Genomic DNA, 21,790 nt, shown 5'->3' on the forward strand with positions numbered 1-21,790 from the left:
TGCCTCTGCTGGTGATGCACGTTGTCAGGGAAGTGGGAAAAAGCAGACAGTCACAGGCCTCACCCAGCTCCCACACAACCCAAAAGGCCAGTCTAGCTCCCATGATGCCTCTCCCCTCAACAGCACCAGGTTAGTTTTCAGGGAGTGGGTGAGCAGGGCTGAGAACTTGCCCCAGGCTACCAGCCTCCCGGCAAAGAGAGCAAGCAGGACTTTTATACCTTTCCACCTGTCAAGTCTGCACAATGGATTCATGCCCTCCTCTGAGTTCTGGCAAGAAAACTTCACGTTTGGTTGGAATTGTTACAAAGTTAAGCTGGAGGTAAAACCATTTTATGTTTTTAATAAAATATTTTTTTCAAACTTTCTGCTAACTTACAGATCTAAATATATTTAGCTTTTCTATATCATATAAAAATAAGATTCTAGTCAGGCATGGTGGCTCATGCTTGTAATCCCAGCATTTTGGGAGGCCAAGAGACAAAGACTGTTTAAACCCAGAAATTTGATACCAACATGGCAAAATCCCATGTCTACCCAATATACAAAAATTAGCAGTTGGGCATGGTGGCTCAAGTGTGTAATCCCAGCACTTTGGGAGGCTAAGACAGGCGGATCACAAAGTCAGGAGATTGAGACCATCTTAGCTAACATGGTGAAACCCCGTTTCTACTAAAAATACAAAAAGTTAGCTGGGCGTGGTGGTGGGCACCTGTAGTCACAGCTACTCGGGAGGCTGAGGCAGAAGAATCGCTTGAACCCGGGAGGCGGAGCTTGCAGTGAGTCGAAATCATGCCACTGCACTCCAGCCTGGGTGACAGAGACTCCATCTCAAAAAAAAAAAGAAAAGAAAAGAAAAGAAAAGAAAAATTAGCTGGGCATGGTGGCCAGTGCCTGCATTACCTGCTATTCAGGAAGCTGAGGTAGGAGGATGGCCTGAGCCCAGGAGCTTGAGGCTGCAGTGAGCCATGATCAATCTACTGCTCTCCATCCTGGGTGAAAGAGTGAAATCCTTTCTAAAAAAATGCCAAAGCATATCACCATAAACTTCTGTGGGTTTTTTTAAATTGTTGTTATTATTATTCTAAGAGCTTTTGAGGTAAAGGTGTTGTTTGGCTACATAGATAAGTTCTTCAGCAGTAATGCCCGAGATTTAGGTGCACCCAGCAACTGAGCAGTGTATACTGTACCCAATGTGTAGTCTTTTAGCTCTCACCCTCCTCCTGCTCTTCCCCTCAAGTCCTCAGAGTTCATTATATAATTCTCATGCTTTGGAATCCCCATAGCTTAGCTCTCACTTGTAAATGAGAACATACGATATTGATTTTTTATTCCTGAGTTACTTCACTTAGAACAATGATCTTCTAATCCATTCAAGTTGCTGTGAATGCCATTACTCCATTTTTTAATGGCTGAGCATTACATGGTATATACATACCACATTTTCTTCATCCACTTGATGGTTGATGGGCATTTAGGGTGCTTCCATATTTCTGCAATTGGAAATTGTTTTGCTCTAAACATGACTGTGCAAGTGTCTTTTTTATATAATGACTTTTTTCTTCATGTAAATGCCCAGTAGTGGGATTGCTGCATCAAATGGTAGTTCTACTTTTAGTTCTTTAAAAAAATCTCCTGGCTGGGTGTGCTGGCTCAAGCCTGTATTCCCAACACTTTGGGAGGCCAAGGTGGGTAAATCATCTGAAATCAGGAATTTGAGACCAGCCTGGCCAACATGGTGAAAACCTATCTCTACTAAAAGTACAAACAAATTAGCCAGTCATGGTGGCATGTGCCTGTAGTCCAAGCTACTGAGGAGGCTGAGGCAGGAGAATCACTTGAACTTGGAAGGCAGAGGCTGCAGTGAGCTGACATCACGCCACTGCACTCAGCCTGGGTGACAGAGTGAGACTCCATCTCAAAAAATAATAATAATAAAAAAATTCCCAGCTGTTTTCCATAGTGATTGTACTAGTTTACATTTCCACCAGTAGTGTTAAAATGCTCCATTTTCATCACATCCATGGCAATATCTAGTTTTTTGATGTTTTAATTGTGGCCATTCTTGCAGGAGTAAGGTGGTATCACATTGTGATTTTAATCTGCATTTCCCTGACAATTAGTGATGTTGAGCATTTTTTTTCAGTATTCACATTTTTTATTTCAAGGTGTAAAATATATATGTCCAGTATTGTTACTTTCATCTGCAGATGGAATAATTGGGAAGTATAAAAACCTGTACTTGACTTTTTTTTTTTTTGTTTTTGAGACAGAGTCTTGCTCTGTCATCCAGGATGGAATGCAGTGGCACGATCTTGGTTCACTGTAAACTCTGCCTCCTGGGTTCAAGCAATTCTTCTGCCTCAGCCTCTTGAGTAGCTGGGAATACAGGCATGTGCCACCATGCCTGGCTAATTTTTGTATTTTTAGTAGAGATGGGGTGTCAACATACTGGCCACACTGGTCTTGAACTCCTGACCTCACGATCCACCTGCCTCAGCCTCCCAAAATGCTGGGATTACAGGCATGAGCCACTGTGCCCAGCCTTGTACTTGATATTTTATCAAGATTATCTGCCAACAAGTTACCCACATTCAGGTTTCAATGAGCCTGGAATCTTCTTTCCACTTGATAGGGGTATGTATTAGGAAATCCAGTTGATGACATTTTTATTTAAAAAATCAAAAAGAATCAGCACAGTCAAGTTGTCTTAGTCTTAAGGGTTTCTGGATTCCTTTCTTGGAGGAGGTCAGGATCTTTCCAAGGCTTGGGTCCTTGGATATTCTTCCAGTTATCAAAAGTGGAGTCTTTTATTTTCTCATATTCTGATTCTAATGATACTATTTGCTTTCAGTTTTTTTCCAACTCAGGATCAATTTTCATCTTCACAGCATCATGTCAGATTTGTAAAAACTCACGAACACCAAAAGAAACTCTAACAATTAGCAACAACATGGGGACTTCGTACTGGAGAGTCTTATTCTTGTGCAAAGCACGCATCACTGCGGGTGCAAACATGACTGAACTCTTCCATCCGTTTAGAACTGCAAGCAGGCCCAACGCAGATTCTCAAATCTCAGCGGTCCAAGCTCTCATCAAGATGAGACTCACCAACTTTCCTTGGTTGTTTGGTGCTCGGTCGTTACTGATAGGTTTCCAAGCATTTTTTAAATATGTTTGTTGGCCATTTGTATATCTTCTTTTGAGAATTGTCTATTTGTGTCATTCGCCCACATTTTCATGGGATTATTTGTTTGTTTGTTTGTTTTTTCTTGCTGATTTGTTCAAGTTCCTTGTAGATTCTGGGTAACAGTCCTTTGTTGAATGCATTGGTTGTAAATATTTTCTACTCTGTGGGTTTTCTCTTTACTCTGCTGATTACTTCTTTTGCTGTGCAGAAGCTTTTCAGTTTAGTAAGTCCCATTTACTTATGATTTTTTTTTTGCATTTGCTTTAGAGTTCCTGGTTACAAACTCTTTGCCTAAGCAAATGTCTAGAAGTGTTCTTCTGATGTTATCTTCTAGAATTTTTATAGTTTCAGGTCTTAGATTTCAGTCTTTGATCCATGTTGAGTTGATTTTTGTATAGGATGAGAGATGAAGACCCAATTTTCTTATTCTACATGTGGCTTACCAGCTATCTCAGCACCATTTCTTTAACAGGCTGTCCTTTTTTTTTTTTAAAACGGAGTTTTGCTCTTGTTGCCCAGGCTGGAGTACAATGGCACAATCTTGGCTCACTGTAACCTCTGCCTCCTGGGTTCAAGTGATGCTCCTGCTTCAGCCTCCTGAGTAGCTGGGATTACAGGCATGTGCCACCATGCCTGGCTAATTTTTTTGTGTTATTAGTAGAAACTGGGTTTCGCCATGTTGGTCAGGCTGGTCTTGAACTCCTAACCTCAAGTGATCCACCTGTCTCGGTCTCCCAAAGGGCTGGGATTACAGGCATAAGCCACTGTGCCTGGCTAATTTTTGTAGTTTTATTAAAGACGAGGTTTCACCATGTTGGCCAGGCTGGTCTCAAACTCCTGACCTCAGGTGATCCACCTGCCTTGGCCTCCCGAAGTGCTGGGATTACAGGCATGAACCACCATGCCCGGCCTTAGGGTGTCCTTTTTATACTTTGTTTTTGTTAACAGTGTCAAAAATTAGTTGGCTTTAAGTATTTGGGTTCATTTCTGGGTATGAAATTCTGTTCTGTTGTTCTACATGCCTATTTTTATACCAGTACCATACTGTTTTGATAATTATCACCTTTTGGTATAGTTTGAAGTTGGTAATGTAATACCTTCAGATTTGTTCTTATTACTTAGTCTTGTTTTGGCTATGTGGGCTTTTTTTGGTTCCATATGAATTTTATAATTGTCTTTTTTTGTTTTAGTTCTGTGAAGAATGATGATGCTATCTTTATGGTAATTGCCTGGAATTTGTAGATTGTTTTTGGCATCATGGTCATGTTCACAATAGTCACTCTACTTATCCATGAGCATGAAATGTGTTTCCATTTGTTTGTGTCATCTATAATTTATTTCAAGTGTTTTGTTATTTACCTTGTAGAGATCGTTTGCCTCCTTGGCTAAGTATATTCCTAATTATTATTATTATTATTATTATTATTATTATTATTTTTCAGCTGTTGTAAGAGGGGTTGAGTTCTTGATTTGATTCCTAGTTTGGGTTGCTATTTGTGCATAGCAGTGCTACTGAATTTTGTACATTGATTTTGTATCCTGAAACTTCACTGAATTCATTTATCAGATCTAGGGGCTTTTTGGATGAGTCTTTAGTGTTTTTTAGGTATACAATCACATCATCAGTGAACAGTCAGTTTGACTTCCTCTTTTCCAATTTGGATGCCCTTTATTTCTTTCTCTTGTTTGAATGCTCTGGCTAAGAATTCCAGTACTATGTCGAATAGAAGTGGTGAAAGTGAAAATCCTTGTCTTGTTCTAGCTCTCAGGGGTAATGCTTTCAACTCTTTCCCATTCAGTATAAGGTGGGCCGTGGGTTTGTCATAAATGGCTTTTGTTACCTTAAGCTATGTCCTCTCTGTGCCAATTTTGCTAAGGGTTTTAATGCTGAAGCGATGCTGGATTTTGCCAGATTTTTTCTGAGCCTATTGAGATAATCATGTGATTTTTGTTTTTAATTCTGTTTATGTGGTATATCACATTTATTTACTTGCATATGTTAAACCATCCCTTCATTTCTGGTATAAAATGCACTTGATCGTGGTGTATTATCTTTTTGATATGCTGTTGTATTTGGTTAGCTAGGAATTTGCTGATAATTTTATCATCTATGTTCATCAGAAATACTTTTTTTTTGTTTTTTTGTCATGCCTTTTTCTGGTTTGGGGATTAGGGTGATACTGGCTTGATGGAATGATTTAGAGAAGATTCCCTTTTTATCTTTTGGAATAGTTTCAGTAAGATTGGTATCAATTCTTCTTTGAATGTCTGATGATAAAATATATCTGTGAATTCATGTACTCCTGGACTTATTTGGTTGGCAATTTTTTATTACTGTTTCAATCTCACTACCTCTTATTGGTCTGTTCAGAGTTTCTATTTCTTCCAGGTTTAATCTAAAAGGATTGTGTATTTCCAGGAATTTATGCATCTTCTCTAGGTTTTCTAATTTGTACATGTAAATATGTTCGTGATAGCAAAATCTTTTGTATTTCTGCGGTATTGTCTGTAAATCTTCCATTTTGTTTGTAATTGAGCTTATTTAGATCTTCTCTCTGCTTTTTTTGGTTAATCTTGCTAGTAATGGTCTTTCAATTTTGTTCATCTTTGTAAACAACCAGCTTTTTGTTTCATTTATCTCCTTGTATTTTTTTTGTTTCAATTTCAGTTAGTTTTTCTCTTTGTTATTTTTTCTGCGCTGCTGCATTTGGATTTGATTTGTTTTTGCTTCTCTAGATTTTTGAGGTGTAACCTTATGTAGTCTGTTTTTGCTATTTTAGACTTTTTGATGTAGGCATTTATTGCTATCAACTTTCTCTTAGCACGACTTTTCCTGTATCCCAGAGGTATTCATAAGTTGTGACATTATTGTCATTCAAATCAAAGTGTTTTTAAATTTCCATCTTAATTTTGTTGTTGATTCAAAGCTCATTCAGGAGGCTGGGCATGGTGACTCACTCCTATAATTCCAGCACTTTGGTGGGCAGATCATTTGAGGTCAGGAGTTTGAGACTATCCTTGCCAAAATAGTGAAACCCCATCTCTACTAAAAATACAAAAATTAGCCAGGCATGGTGGCTTGTTCCTGTAATCCTACCTACTCGGAGGCTGAATTGCTTGAACCTAAGAGGTGGATGTTGCAGTGAGCCAAGATCATGCCACTGCACTCCAGCCTGGGCAATAGAGTGAGACTCTGTTTCAAAAAAAAAAAAAAACATTCAGGAGTAGGCTATTTGGGTTTATTTCTGGGTTCTGTATTCTGTTCTACTGATCTATGTGCTTGGTTTTTTTTGTTTGTTTGTTTTTTTGAGATGGAGTCTCGGCTCTGTCTCCCAGGCTGGAGCGCAGTGGCAAGATCTCAGCCCACTGCAAGCTCCGCCTCCCGGGTTCGCGCCATTGTCCTGCCTCAGTCCTGAGTAGCTGGGACTACAGGCGCCTGCCACCGCGCCCGGCTAATTTTTTGTATTTTTAGTAGAGACGGGGTTTCACCGTTTTAGCCAGGATGGTCTCGATCTCATTACCTCGTGATCCACCTGCCTCGGCCTCCCAAAGTGCTGGGATTACAGGCGTGAGCCACCGCGCCCGGCCTATGTGCCTGTTTTTATACCAGTATCCTGCTGTTTTGGGGACTAGGGCCTTATAGAATATATTATGCCTTGAAGTCAGGTAACACGATGCCTCCAGATTTGTTCTTTTTGCTTAGTTTTGCTTTGGCTATGTGAGCTCTTTTTTCGTTCCATATGGATTTTATCAGTGATTTTTTCTACTTCTGTGAAGAATATTGGTGGTATTTTGATGGAAATTGCATTGAATTTGTAGATTGCTACTGATTTGTGTACATTGATTTTGTATCCTGAAACTTTGCTGAATTCATTTATCAGTTATAGAAGCTTTTCAGAGGAGTCTTTAATGTTTTCTAGGTATACTATTATATTACCATCAAACAGCAACAGCTTGATTTCCCCCTTACCAAGTTAAAACTTTTTTTTTTTTTTTTTTTTTTGAGACGGAGTCTCTCTCTGTCACTGGGATGGAGTGCAGTGGCACGATCTTGGCTCACTGCAACATCTGCCTCCGGAGTCAAGCGATTCTCCTGCCTCAGCCTCCTGAGTAGCTGGGACTACAGGTGTGTGCCACCACAGCCGGCTAATTTTTGTGTTTTTAGTAGAGACAGGGTTTCACTATCTTAGCCAGGCTGGTCTCGAACTCTTGAGCTCATAATCCACCTGCCTTGGCTTCCCAAACTGCTGGGATTATAGGCATGAGCCACCATGCCCGGCCTAACAATTGTATCTGTCTCATCACTTAAAAGAGCCACTAATTTTTTTTTTTCGAGATGGAGTCTTGCTGTGTTGCCCAGGCTGGAGTGCAATGGCATGATCTCAGCTCACTGCAACCTCCGCCTCCTGGGTTCAAGCCATTCTCCCATCTCAGCCTCTTGAGTAGCTGGGATTACAGGCACGCACCACTATGCCTGGCTAATTTTTGACATAACACTAGATTTGAAGTGATGTGGCTGTAGTAACTAGAAATGTCAAATGTCATGGTTGACTCAGCTTTACCTTCTGCCTATTTCTCACAAACACAGCAAAACAAGGAAGGCCAGAAATCCTACACCTTGATTGCAAACACACCAGTACCCTTCTAGGGAGAATATATGTTTGAACATATTAACTTGAAATTCCTGGCATCTTTTCTTGAAGAACAGACATTTTTTTTTTTTTTTTGAGGTGGAGTTTTTCTCTTGTTGCCCAGGCTGGAGGGTAATGGCGCGGAGTCAGCTGACCGCAACCTCTGCCTCCTAGGTCCAAGCGATTCTCCTGCCTCAGCCTTCTGAGTGGCTGGGATTACAAGCACCTGCCACCATGCCTGGCTAATTTTCTTTGTATTTTTAGCAGAGACAGGGTTTCATCATGTTGGCCAGGCTGGTCTCGAATTCCTGACCTCAGGTGATCTGCCTGCCTCGACCTTCCAAAGTGCTGAAATTACAGGCATGAGCCACGATGCCCGGCCTGAGGAACAGATTTCTATATGGCAAATAATAAAGGCAAATAAAAATTAACACTAAAATAGAATGAGGAAAGTATTCTTTCTTCACCAGAATGGTTGTGACAGAATGGTTGCAGCAGGGTGGTCTTAAATAACCCTCACTCTATTTTGTTATTCTTGAGCTATGGTCATAAGACATTTATGCTTATTTGAGAGAAATCTTTTTTCCTAATTCAGAAATTTAGCATGATTTTCACAATCTCACATTTTCAAAAATGGTTCATTATAAAAAAGAAAGATGATTAAACCAACTTCCATTTTTTTCCCCAAAGAGTAACAAACTAAATCTGTAGTCTAAAGTACAGCTAATAAATAAAACATAAAGATTAGTCACTTATTCTAGCTGCATAATTGGGAATAAAACACTTCTTGGGCTATAGACCAAGAGCTTTCAGAGATGTTAGCTTATATAGAATGTCGAGCGACCTGGTACAGAGACTTTCACCCCTCTTTCAAAAGGGAATATAATACTGAGTCTTTCACCCCTAATTCCAACTATTAAGCCAGAACGGGAGAAGTGTAACATGTCATTATCCACAAAGCATTTTATTATTACAGATTGAGGGTACGTGTGCAGATTTGTAACATAGGCATACTGCATGATGTTGAGGTTTGGGCACTTAATAATCCTATTACCCAAGTGGTGTACATCATACCTGTTAAGTAGTTTTTCACTGCTTCTCTCCCTTCTTTCTTCTTTTTGGAATCCCCAGTGTTTATTGTTTTCATCTTTGTTTCCATATGCATCCAATGTTTAGCTCCCACGTGTAAGTAAGAACACGTAATAGTTTTCTGTTAATTTGCTTAGAATAATGGCCATCTTCTGCAGACATGTTGCTACAAAGGACATTACTTCACTCTCTTCTGTGGCTGCATAGTATTGCATGATGTACAAGTATCTAAGTTTTTTTAATCCAATTTAAGATTCATGGCTACCTAGTTTAATTCTATGTCTTTGCTACTGTGAATAGTGCTGCAATAAACACGTGAGTGCAAGGAGTCTTTTGGGTAAAATAATTTATTCTCAGGCTGGGCACAGTGGCTCACGCCTGTAATCCCAGCACTTTGGGAAGCCCAGGTGGGTGGATCACGAGGTCAAGAGTTGGAGACCAGCCTGGCCACCAGGATGAAACCCCGTCTCCACTAAAAATGCAAAAAATTAGCCGGGCATGGTGACACATGCCTGTAGTCCCAGCTACTCAAGAGGCTGAGGCAGGAGAATTGCTGGAACCCAGCAGGCAGAGACTGAAGTGAGTCCAGATCACGCCACTGCACTCTAGCCAGGGAGACAGAGCAAGACTCCATCTCAAAAATAAACAAATAAATAAATAAATAATTTCTTCTCCTTTTGGTATACACCCAGTAATGAGACTGATGGGTCAAACGGCAATTCTATTTTCGGTTAAGAAATCTCCAAACTGCATTTCACAAGGGCTGCATTAAATTGCATTTCAACCAACAGTATATGAACATTCCCTTTTCTCCACAACTTCAACATCTGCAATATTTTTACTTTTTAATAACAGCCATTGTAACTGCTATGAAATGGCATCACATTGTCATTTTGATTTACATGTCTCTGATGATTAGGGATGGTGAGCAATTTTTTGCATGTTTATTGGCAACTCTCATGTCTTTTTGATAAGTGTCTAGTCAGATCATTTGTGTATTTCCTTATTAAGTTTTTATAGTATTCTAACCATTAACTTAATTTATATATTATATAAATACATAATATATATGAATAAATATTAACTTTTTCTTGTATGAAGTTTGAAAATAGTTTATTCCATACTCTAGGTTGTCTGCATATTTGTCAATGGTTTCTTTTGGTGTGCAGAAGTTTTTTAGTTTAATTAGGTGTTAATTTTTCACTTTTATTTTTGTTGCATTCACTTTTATGGTGTTAGTCATAAATCCTTTCCAGAGGCCAGTGACTAGAAGAGTACTTTTTTGACGTTCTACGATTTTTATAGCTTTAAGTTTCACAGTTAAGTTTTTAGTCTATTTTGAATTATATTTTTTATATGGTGAGAGGTACAGTTTCAATTTTCTCCTTCTACATATGATTAACCAGTTTTCCCAGTACCATTTGTTGGATAGAGAGTTTTTCCTTGTTTACTTCTGTTGACTTTGTCAGAAAAAAGTTGGGTGTAGAAATGTAAACTTATTTCAGGGCTTTCTCTTCTTTCTATTGGTCTACATGTGTATTTTTGTAGCAAGTCATGTAATATGGATTACTGTAGCTTGTAGTACAAGCCAGGTAATGCGAGGCCTCCAGGATTGCTTTGTTGTTAATGTTGCTTTGGCTAAATGGGCTGTTTTATTCTTCCATATGACTTTTAGAATAGTTTTCTAATTCCATAAAAAGTTGCATTTATAATTTGATAGAAATAGCACTTAATCTGTAAGTTGCTTTAGGCAGCACGGACATTTTAATTATACTGATTCTTTAAATTCATGAGCATGGAGTGCCTTTTTACTTATTTGTGTTGTCTCTAATTTTTTTCAGCAGTTTTGTAGTTCTTGTTGTAGAGATATTTTACCTCGATTTAATGTATTACTAATTACATATTTTTTTGTTTGTACCTATTGTAAATAGAACCATGTTCTTTTTTTCTCAGCTTGAATATTATTGGTGCACAGAAATGCTACTCATTTGTGTACGTTGATTTTGTATGGTGAGACTTTGCTGAAGTCATTCTTTAGGCTTAGAAATCTTTTGGTGAAATCTTTTTCGGTGAAGTTTCCCAGGTAGAGAATTGTATCACCAGTGAAGATAATTTGACTTCCTCTTTTTCTATTTGAATACGTTTTATTGCTTTATCTTGTTAAATTGCTGTGGCTACGACTTTCAGGACTATGTTGAATAGAAGTGTTTAGAGTGGATACTCTTGTCTTTTTTCTTTTTTTGAGATGGAGTCTCACTCTTGTTGCCCAGGCTGGATTGCAATGGCATGATCTCAGTTCACTGCAACCTCCGCCTCCCACATTCAAGTGATTCTCCTGCCTCAGCCTCGTGAGTAGCTGGGATTACACATGCCTGCCAGCAGGACAGGCTAATTTTTTGTATTTTTAGTACAGACAGAGTTTCACCCTGTTGGCCAGGCTGGTCTTGAACTCCTGACCTCAGGTGATCCACCCGCCTCAGCCTCCCAAAAAGCCGGGATTACAGGCGTGAGCAACCGCACCCAGCCTTATTTTTATTCTGATGGAGACCTCATCCAGGTTTTGCCCGCTCAGTATGATGTTGGCTGAGGATTTGTCATGGATGGCTCTTATTATTTTCAGGCATATTTCTCCAATGCTTAGTTTGTTGAGAATGTTTTTATAAATGAGTACTAGATTTTAATGCCTTTTCTGCATGTGATAATTGTTTTTTAAAAATTATCTTTACATGGTGAATCACATTTATTTACTTGTATATGATGAAATATCTTTGCATTCATACAATGAAGTTTACATGATTGTGGCAAAATACCTTTTTGCTTTGCTTATGAACTCAACTTGCTGGTACTTCATGAATTTTTGTTTCAATTTTCACCAAGAATAGTGACCAGTAATTTTCCTTTTTTGTTGTGTCTTCACTAGGTTTTACTACCAAGATAATAATGTTTTCAAATAATTTAGGAAGGACTTCCACCTTGATTTCTGGAATACACGCAGTAGAATTAGTACCAGGTTATCTTTGTATATGTGATAAAATGTGGCTGTGAACTCATCTTATCCAGGGCTTTCTATGGTTGGTAGCTTGTTTTATTAGTAATTCAATCTTATTATATACTTTATACATTGTTGCTCTGTTCAAGACTTCTGTTTCTTTCTGGTTCAATACCGAGAAGCTGGATGTATCCAGGAGTTTATCTATTTTCTCTAAATTTTTTAGTTTGCATGCATAGAGATGTACATAGTAGTCTCTGAGGATGTTTACTATTTATGTGAAATTAGTTGTGATATCACAACTCTAACATTTAAATAGATGCAGAATAAAAGCTTGACAAAATTTGGCTGGGTGCAGTGGCTCACACCTGTAATCCCAGCACTTTGGGAGGTCAAGGCGGGCGGGTCACCTGAGGTCAGGAGTTCGGGACCAGCCTGGCCAACGTGGTGAAACCCCGTCTCTACTAAAAATACAAAAATTAACTGGGCGTGGTGGCTCACACTTGTAATCCCAGCTACTCAGGAGGCTGAGGCAGGAGAATTGCTTGAACCTGGGAGGCAGAGGTTGCAGTGAGCCGAGATCGTGCCAGTGCACTCCAGCCTGGATGACAAGAGTGAAACTCCACCCAAAAAAAAAAAAAAAAAAGTTTGACAAAATTCAACATTCCCTCATGATAATCTCTAAAAAATAATTAGTATAGGACAAATGCATCTCAAGCCAATAAATGCCATGTATAGAAAAAATGCCCAGCTAACAACATATTAAACAGTGAAATGTAAGCTCTTACTCTAAGACCTAGAACAAGACAGGGATGCCCTCTTTCTTCCTTTTCCTTTCTTCCTTCCTTCCTTTCCTTCTCTCCTTTTCTTTCTTCTCTTTCTCCCTCCTTTCTTCCTTTCCTTGTCTCCTTTTCTTTCTTCTTTCTCTCTCTCCTTCCTTCCTTTTCTTTCTCTTTCTTGTTCTTTCTTCTCTCTTTTTTTTTTTTGACGGAGTCTCACTCTTGTCACCCAGACTGGAGTGCAATGGCACAATCACAGCTCACTGCAACCTCTGCCTCCCAGGTTCAAGCGATTCACCTCCTTCTGCCTCCCAAGTAGCTGGGATTACATGCACCTGCCACCATATCCAGTTAATTTTTGTATTTTTAGTTAGACTGGGTTTCACCATGTTGGCCAAGCTGGTCTCGAACTCCTGACCTCAGGTGATCCACCTGCCTTGGCTTCCTAAAGTGCTGGGATTACAGGCATGAGCCACCACTCCTGAGCAGATGACCACTTTCTACATTCTTAACTAAACATAATACTAAATGTCCAAAAAGAGAAACTGTAAGATAAAAGCAAAGATAGGCAGATTGGAAGAAAAGAAATTAAATTATTTCTGTTTGCAGACGATATAATCTTAAGTACAGAAAAGCCTAAGACTTTACTAGAACTACTAGAACTAATTAACAAATTTATTAAATTTGCAGAATACAAATCAACATATGAAAGTCAGTAGCATTTCTATACACTAACAATTAACTATCTCAAAATGAAATTTAAAAAGAATCCCAGCTACAATAACTTGAGTAACTATACTTTGAAATAAATTTAAGTAAAAAGGTGAAACACCTTATATTATAATCTAAAGAACATTAAAGTAAAAAATTAAGTAATACACAAATGGAAAATATTACTCATTCCTGAATTGGTACTATTAATATTGCAAAATATGTGTGTTAAACAAAATAATCTACAGATAAAATGTAACCTGTATCAAAATACCAGTGACTTCATAAAATTTTTTAAATGTATTTAAAGTTAATATGGTACCACAAAAGACCCCAAATACCCAGAGCAATCAAGCAAAAAAGAAAGGCTGAAGGTATCACACAACCTTACTTTGAAATATACTACAAAGCTATAGTAACCAAAGCAGTATATTGGAATAAAAATGAACCCAAAGAAACCAGAAATATATCCATGTATTTACAACTATCTAATTTTAAATATAGGTGACAATTTCTCAGAGAAAGGACAGTATCTTCAATAAATGGTGTTGAGAAACTTTACAGCCACATGCAAAGCAATGAGATCCTCATTTGACACCATATGTAAAAATCAATTCAAAATAAATTAGAAACTTACATGTAATGCTTGAAACTGCAATGAAACTAATACACAAAAGTAGAGTAAAAGCCCCATAACATTGGTCTAGGCAGTAACTTTTTTTTTTTTTGAGATGGAGTCTCATTCTTTTGCACAGGCTGGAGTGCATTGGTGCAACCTCAGCTCACTGCAACCTCCATCTCCCGGGTTCAAGCAATTCTCCCGCCTCAGTCTCCCAAGTAGCTGGGACTACAGGTGTGTGCCATCAAGTCTGGCTAATTTTTGTATTTTTAGTAGAGACGGGGTTTCACCATGTTGGCCAGGCTGGTCTCAAACTGGCCTCAAGTGATCCACCTGCCTCAGCCTCCCAAAATGCTGGGATTGCAGGCATGAATCACCACACCCGGCTGGCAGTGACTTTATGATTTAAACTCAAACCCCAGGAAAGCAAAGGAAAAATAGATGACTCAGATTACTTCAAATTAAAAAGCTGCTGCACAGAATCTGATGAAATCAACAGGATGTGACAACTAAGGAATAAGAGAAAATATGTGCAAATCATACATGTGACAAAGGGTTAATATCAAAAATATATTAAAATTCAAATGACTATATCACAAAAAACAAACAACTATTAAAAATGAGTAAAATGCTTATTTTTCAAAAGACATACATAGAGCCAACAGATACATAAAAAATTCTCAATGTCAATTATTATTATTGAAAGCCAAGCCAAAATAACTGTGAGATATATACTCACTTTTGATAAAATGACTCTTAGTAAAAAGAAATGTGTTGATAAAGATGTGAAGAAAAGGGAATGCTTGTACACTATTGGTATGAGTGTAAATGAGGACAGCCATTTTGGAAAACAAAAGAGATTTTTCAAAAAAATTTAAAATCAAACTACCATATAATACAGCAATTGCACTATTAAATATACATCCAAAATGAATAAAATCACAATGAAGGAAAGTTTGCACTTCTATGTTGTTTGCAACATTCAACACCTAATAAATAAATACAGACAATGTGGTAGATATATCTAGTGGAATACTCTTCACCTCTAAAAAAAAATTCTATTATTTTCAACCACATGGATTAACCTAGAGGATATTAGTTGAAATAAGCCAGGCACAGAAAGATTAGTATTTCACGATTTCACCTACACTTAAAGTATAAATAACAAATCTCATTGAAGTAGAGAGTAAAATGGTGACCACAAGATGCCAAGATATTTAGAAAAAAGAATGGTTTGGAAAGATGTCTATCAATGAATACATAATTATAGTTAAGTTGGAGGAATAAGTTCAAGATATTGTTTGTACAACACTGACTACAGTTCATAATATTGTATTTTTGAAAAATGGTAAGAGGATATTACAGGCTCTCACCACAAAAATGTAAACTATGTGAGGTAAAGCATTAATTACCTAGAATTTAGCATTTGACAATGTAGATATACTTCAAATCATCATGCTTTACAGAACACACATTTCATCTGTCCAGTTAAGAAATGTATTTTTAAAACATTATAGAAGGATAACGTTTCAAATATTGTGTCTTCGTCATTAACTTGGCTGAATAGTATCCAAAATATATAGTTTTTGTGCTGTTTTTTTCGCATTATTTTTCAGCCACAACACAACCATAGGTACTCTGTATTTAACAGCATGTTCTGGACACAGCACAGTGTATGAGAGGAGCCAATGTAGTTTAGGGCTTCTAAGCTTGGGGCACCTGGAGTTTCTGGTGCTGATAGTAATGGTATGATAGACAGTAAATGGGCAGGTGATGTTTATTGTCCCATGACTGTGAACACAGTAAACAAGCTTGCATGCAAAATAATAGGAAATGTTTTAATCCACAAGTTGCCAAAATTTCCAAAATTCTTCAGAGAAAATGACCAAGGAGTTGGCTATACTTAGATGACTCAGAATAAAAACTGCAGATTGGGCCAGGGGCGGGGGCTCACGCCTGTTATCTGAGCATTTTGGGAATCTGAGGCAGGTGGATCATGAGGTCAGCAGTTCGAGACCAGCCTGCCCAATATGGGGAAACCCTGATCTCTACTAAAAATACAAAAATTAGCTGGGTGTGGTGGCGCACGCCCGTAATCCCAGCTACTTGGAAGGCTGAGGCAGGAGAATCACTTGAACCTGGGAGGCAGAGGTTGCAGTGAGCCGAGGTTGGGCCACTGCACTCCAGCCTGGGCAACAGAGCAAAACTCTTTCTCAAAAACAAAAAAAACTGTAGACTGAACTTCACCCACTGAAAAAAAATTATATGAACTGGAAATTTCTTCAAATTGTAATATCAGTATGGAAAAGAAATATTATCTCAAATTTCAAATTCACAGAGGTCACTTTATTATTTTGCCATGTTTAACATTCACTCTTAAAGTGGAAGATTCTGCATAGAAATTAAGTTACACTACATTACAGAGAAGTAAATTTAAAATTCTTTACTTACCATTAGAACTCCTAAAATTTTAATTTCTAAAATACATTTTCTAGCAAATTTTGTATTTGCTACACGTTGTATAAAAATCTAGGCCAGGCGCAGTGGCTCGCGCCTGTAATCCCAGCACTTTGGAAAGCCGAGATGGGCGGATCATGAGGTCAGGAGATCGAGACCCTCCTGGCTAACACGATGAAACCCCGTCTCTACTAAAAATACAAAAAATTAGCTGGGCGTGTTGGCGGGCGCCTGTAGTCCCAGCTACTCAGGACGCTGAGGAAGGAGAATGGCATGAATGTGGGAGGCGGAGCTTGCAGTGAGCCGAGATCGTGCCACTGCACTCCAGCCTGGGGGACACAGCGAGACTCTGTCTCAAAAAAAAAAAAAAAAAAAAAAAAATTAAACAGATTTAAACAAGAAAAAAGAATAAAAATTTAACCTACGGAAACAGTTTTTTTTTTTAACTTATTTGCAGTTGAAAGCCACTGGCAAAGGAGATTACCAGAGATGTTAGTTGATTACGTTACCAAATAGTATATTCTTACTATCATTTACCTACACCTTTGAGTAAATGGGATAGGTTTCAGTTAGTGGCATAATAATGCTTCATTGAATGCACAATAGTATTAACATGTTAAAAAATGTATAATTAAACAATTAAGTTCACACATCATCTGAAAATTTAAAAATGTATTGCATTTTATTACATAAAAGTACAAATAGTAAAATAATGTACTACTAATTTTTTAAGTTTAACAAAACTTAAATGTTCTTACTATAATGCAAAAGAATATTACTCTAAACACCTACCTCATGCACCACTCAATATCATAAGTTAACCACAAATATCATCTCCACTTAGATTTTCATCATGCATGTTACATTTTAATGTCCTTACTCTTCCAAAGAAAAGGTCATAAATAATGCCCACCTAAAAAAAAAAGAAACTCTCCTATCTTTGATGCCGTAACAACTGATCACATGCTTTCACATGTGAATACAATAGAAATGAAGAAATAGCATCAAGTAACTTGAGAGTTGAATTACAGCAATATTAGCTTTTAAAAAATCTGTACTTCTTTTCAAGGAAAAAAGTACACTTTGGGCTGGGCGCTGTGGCTTAAGCCTGTAATCACAGTACTTTGGGAAGCCAAGCTGGGCAGAGCATGAGGTCAGGAGTTCAAGACTAGCCTGACCAATATGGTGAAACCCTGTCTCTACTAAAAATACAAAAGTCAGCCGGACGTGGTGGTGTGCACCTGTAATCTCAGCTACTCAGTAGGCTGAGGCAGGAAAATTGCTTGAACCCAGGAGGCAGAGGTTACAGTTAGCTGAGATTGTGCCACTGCACTCCAGATTGGACGACATAGAGAGACTCTGTCTCAAGGAAAACAAACAAACAAAAAAAAGTGTACTTTGAATGTAATTACAAACTTCCAAAAAATCTTCTACTCCTTTTAAAGTTATGTACAAATAAATTTATCTACCGTTAGTTTGGGATCATTTTTAACAGTCAGCACTTTGATATAGTGTAATGTCTGAAGCGTCCATACCTTAGTTTGTTTGTTTTTAAGATGGAGTCTCACTCTGTCACCAGGCTGGAGTGCAGTGGTGCAATCTCGGCTCACTACAACCTCTGCCTCCTGGGTTCAACGGATTCTCCTGCCTCAGCGTCCCAAGTAGCTGAGACTACAGGCACATGCCACCACGCCCGGCTAATTTTTGTATTTTTAGTAGAGACAGGGTTTTATCATGTTGAGCAGGATGGTCTCAATCTGTTGACCTCATGATCTGCCCACCTCAACCTCCCAAAGTGCTGGCATTACAGGTGTGAGCCACCATGCCCGGCCCTACCTTAGATATTTCTACTGTGAATTCTCTGATATTTACATAGACTTAATTTTGGACTAAATGTTTTAAATATATACTGCATCTGCAAAAATATATCTCAGTATGAACCCTCTGGTGTTGTCTAAGTTGTAGTTTTGGGAAACTTTTTTTTCAAATTTATTACATTTGCAGGGTTTTTCTCCAATCTGAATTCCCTGATGTTGAACAAAGTTTAAGCAACTGCTTCAGGGTTTTCTCTAGTACAAAATGTGTACAATAAGATCTGTGATACAAATAAAGGTATTACAACCCTCTTTTATTTGTAATGTTTGTCTTCAAAATAAATACTTTAAAAGCTTATATTTTCTGAAAGATTTTTTGACAGTAATTAAATTTATAATACTTTTATTAGTACTCTCTGATGTTGAGTAAGATGTGAGCAGACATTAATGGCTTTTTCACAGTCTTTATATTGGTACAATTTTTCTCAAGTATAAATGCTTTCCTGGCAATAAGGTGTGAGTATTCATTAAAAATTTTGCCACATTCTTCACACTTGTAAGAGTTTTTCTAGTAAGAATTATCTTACCTACAATCAAGTGTGACAATCATTTAAAGATTTTGTCACATTTTTTGCATTTTTAAAGTTCCTCACCAGTATGATTTATGTTTAGAAAAGTTTGAGGTGTTGTCAAAATTACTGTGATGTCTTCCAGCTTTGTAGTTTCTCTCCAGTGTAAGTTTTTTTATGTTTAGTAAGATTTAGGGACCAGTTAAATGCTTTGCCACATTCTTTACATTTGTAGGGTTTCTCTCTAGTATGAATTGTCTTTTGTTTCATAAGGATTAAGAGCCAGTTAAAGGCTTTGTCACATTTATCACATTTGTAGGATTTCTCTCCAGTATGAATTATCTTGTGTTTTAATAAAAGTTGAAAATACACTACAGGATTTGACACATTATTTACATTTGTAGGGTTTCTGTTTGGTATGAATTCTCTTATGTTTAGTAAGATTTGGGGACTGGTTAAAGGCTTTGCCACATTCTTCACATTTGTAGGGTTTCTCTCCAGTATGAATTATCTTATGTTTCATAAGGGTTGAGGACTGGTTAAAAGCTTTGCCACATTCTTCACATTTGTAGGGTTTCTCTCCAGTATGAATTATCTTATGTGTAGTAAGATGAGAGGACAGAATAAAGCTTTTGCCACATTCTTCACACTTATAGGGTTTCTCTCCAGTATGAATTTTTTTATGATTAGTAAAATTTGAGGAGTAGTTAAAAGTTTTGCCACATTCTTCACATTTGTAGGGTTTCTCTTCAGTATGAATTACTTTATGTTTAGTAAGGATTGAGAATATACTAAAGGCTTTACCACATTCTTCACATTTGTAGGGTTTCTTTCCAGTATGAATTACCTTATGATAAGTAAGAGTTGAGGACTTGGTAAAGGCTTTACCACATTCTTCACATTTGTAGGGTTTCTCTCCAGTATGAATTACCTTATGATTAGTAAGGTGTGAGGACCGGTTAAAAGCTTTGCCACATTCTTCACATTTATAGGGTTTCTCTTCAGTATGAATTATCTTATGTTTAGTAAGGGTTGAGAATACACTAAAAGCTTTGCCACATTCTTCACATTTGTAGGGTTTCTCACCAGTATGAATCCTCTTATGTGTAGTAAGGTGTGAAGATAGGGTAAAGGCTTTGCCACATTCTCCACATTTGTAGGGTTTCTCTCCAGTATGAATTTTCTTGTGATTAGTAAGGTTTGAGGACTGTTTAAAAGCTTTGCCACATTCTTCACATTTGTAGGGTTTCTCTCCAGAATGAACTATCTTATGTTTAGTAAGGTTTGAGGACCGGTTAAAGGCTTTGCCACATTCTTCACATTTGTAGAGTTTCTCTCCAGTATGAATTATCTTATGTCTAGTAAGAGTTGAGGACTGGTTAAAAGCTTTTCCACATTCTTCACATTTGTAGGGTTTCTCTCCAGTATGAATTATCTTATGATTCGTAAGGTTTGAGGACTTTTTAAAAGCTTTGCCACATTCTTCACATTTGTAGGGTTTTTCTCCAGTATGAATTATCTCATGTTGAGTTAGTTGTGAAAGCATGCAAAATGATTTGCCACATTCTTTACATTTGAAAGGATTTTTTCCAGTATGTCTTATCTTATGTCTCTTTGCATTTGAATATTTATGAAAGACTTTCACATATTTATCATACTGAACTATTTTGCTCTGGGTAGTTGTCACACACTGGTTAAGTCCCTTATGACCTCCTTTGTGCAACTTATGCTCATCCACACTTTTACAGTCTTTCTGATATCCACATTTTCCATATCTTCTCAGTATCACTTGTTGGAAAGAATTTTTTATATATTGCTCTGGCCTAAGGTCTTTGGCAAAATGAGAACACATAGCTGAAAGAAATAAAAATAACAAATTATTCCATTTACTCAACTCAGATTAATATTTACAAATCTAACTTATACCAACTATATAAGCAAGATGACATAGCAAAATACTACGGATCCTAAATCCTTTATAGCCATATAAATGTAACAAAAGCATTCTGACCAAAATACATTTGTAAAAAATTTATAAATAAGTAAAGTCTGTGCAGTGCCCCAGGTGATGACAATGCAAAGAGCCACATAGGAGAAAAAAGAAAAGTCTGTTACATTTACCCAACACACCTCTTTCTGCTGCCCAATATAACACAATGCCTTCAGAAGTAAATTGCCAACTCCTGGTTTCTTTTTTAAAAGACTAAAAAAAATAGTTTCACATACATCTTTATTTCTGGCTCTTAGGGGCCTTTTCAGACACTGGTTTCTGTCTCCCATGACATAAAGTGCTAAAAGAAATGGTGGTATACTTTGGAATGACAGTTTGAGTCTGCTGAGACCAAAGTTAAGTGTTACAGCAGCAGAGACTGCAGTACCACATACAGGAAACAGGTTTAGCAAGTGATTACTGACTATTTAGAAAAAACACTAACATACTTCTTTAACTTAAAAAGCCCACAAAATTTCAGACAAGACACAATCTAAGAAAATGTTTGCGAGACTCCCAAAATCTCTAGCCAAGACAACTGGTTTCAAACTATCCCAGGCCTAAGCTACATTATAAAGATTGTGACAGGGCCGGGCACAGTAGCTCACAGCTGTAATCCCAGCATTTTGGGAGGTCGAGGCAGGTGAATCACCTGAGGTTGGGAGTTCAAGACCAGCCTGACCAACATGGAGAAACCCCATCTCTACTAAAAATACAAAATTAGCTGGGCATGGTGGCACATGCCTGTAATCCCAGCTACTCGGGAGGCTGAGGCAGGAGAATCGCTTGAACTCGGGAGGCAGAGGTTGTGGTGAGCTGATATCATGCCATTACACTCCAGCCTGGGCAACAAGAGCAAAACTCCATCTCAAAAAAAAAAGATTGTGACAGGTAGCTTGTTTTTAATGTTTAAATCTCAATCAAAGATTAATGTACACAAAATATTAGGGCAGGA

At 37.7% G+C, this 21,790-nt stretch overlaps 1 protein-coding gene and 1 pseudogene across 1 annotated transcript in view; both read right to left on the reverse strand.

Annotated features, from left to right (window-relative positions):
• Window positions 1-1,853: 1,853 nt before the first annotated feature.
• LOC129528950 (cytochrome c oxidase assembly protein COX16 homolog, mitochondrial-like) lies at window positions 1,854-6,689 on the reverse strand (annotated as a pseudogene).
• A 2,067-nt stretch (window positions 6,690-8,756) lies between these two features.
• Window positions 8,757-21,790, reverse strand: part of LOC101141027 (zinc finger protein 708) — a 46,338-nt gene continuing 33,304 nt past the window's right edge. The window contains exon 4 of the mRNA XM_031004014.3: window positions 8,757-20,699. Coding sequence (XP_030859874.1) covers window positions 19,234-20,699 — 1,466 coding nt within the window. The 3' untranslated portion in view covers window positions 8,757-19,233. The remainder of the gene's footprint in view (window positions 20,700-21,790) is intronic.

This window comes from Gorilla gorilla, chromosome 20 (genome assembly GCF_029281585.2).
Source record: "Gorilla gorilla gorilla isolate KB3781 chromosome 20, NHGRI_mGorGor1-v2.1_pri, whole genome shotgun sequence".
NCBI lineage: Eukaryota > Metazoa > Chordata > Mammalia > Primates > Hominidae > Gorilla > Gorilla gorilla.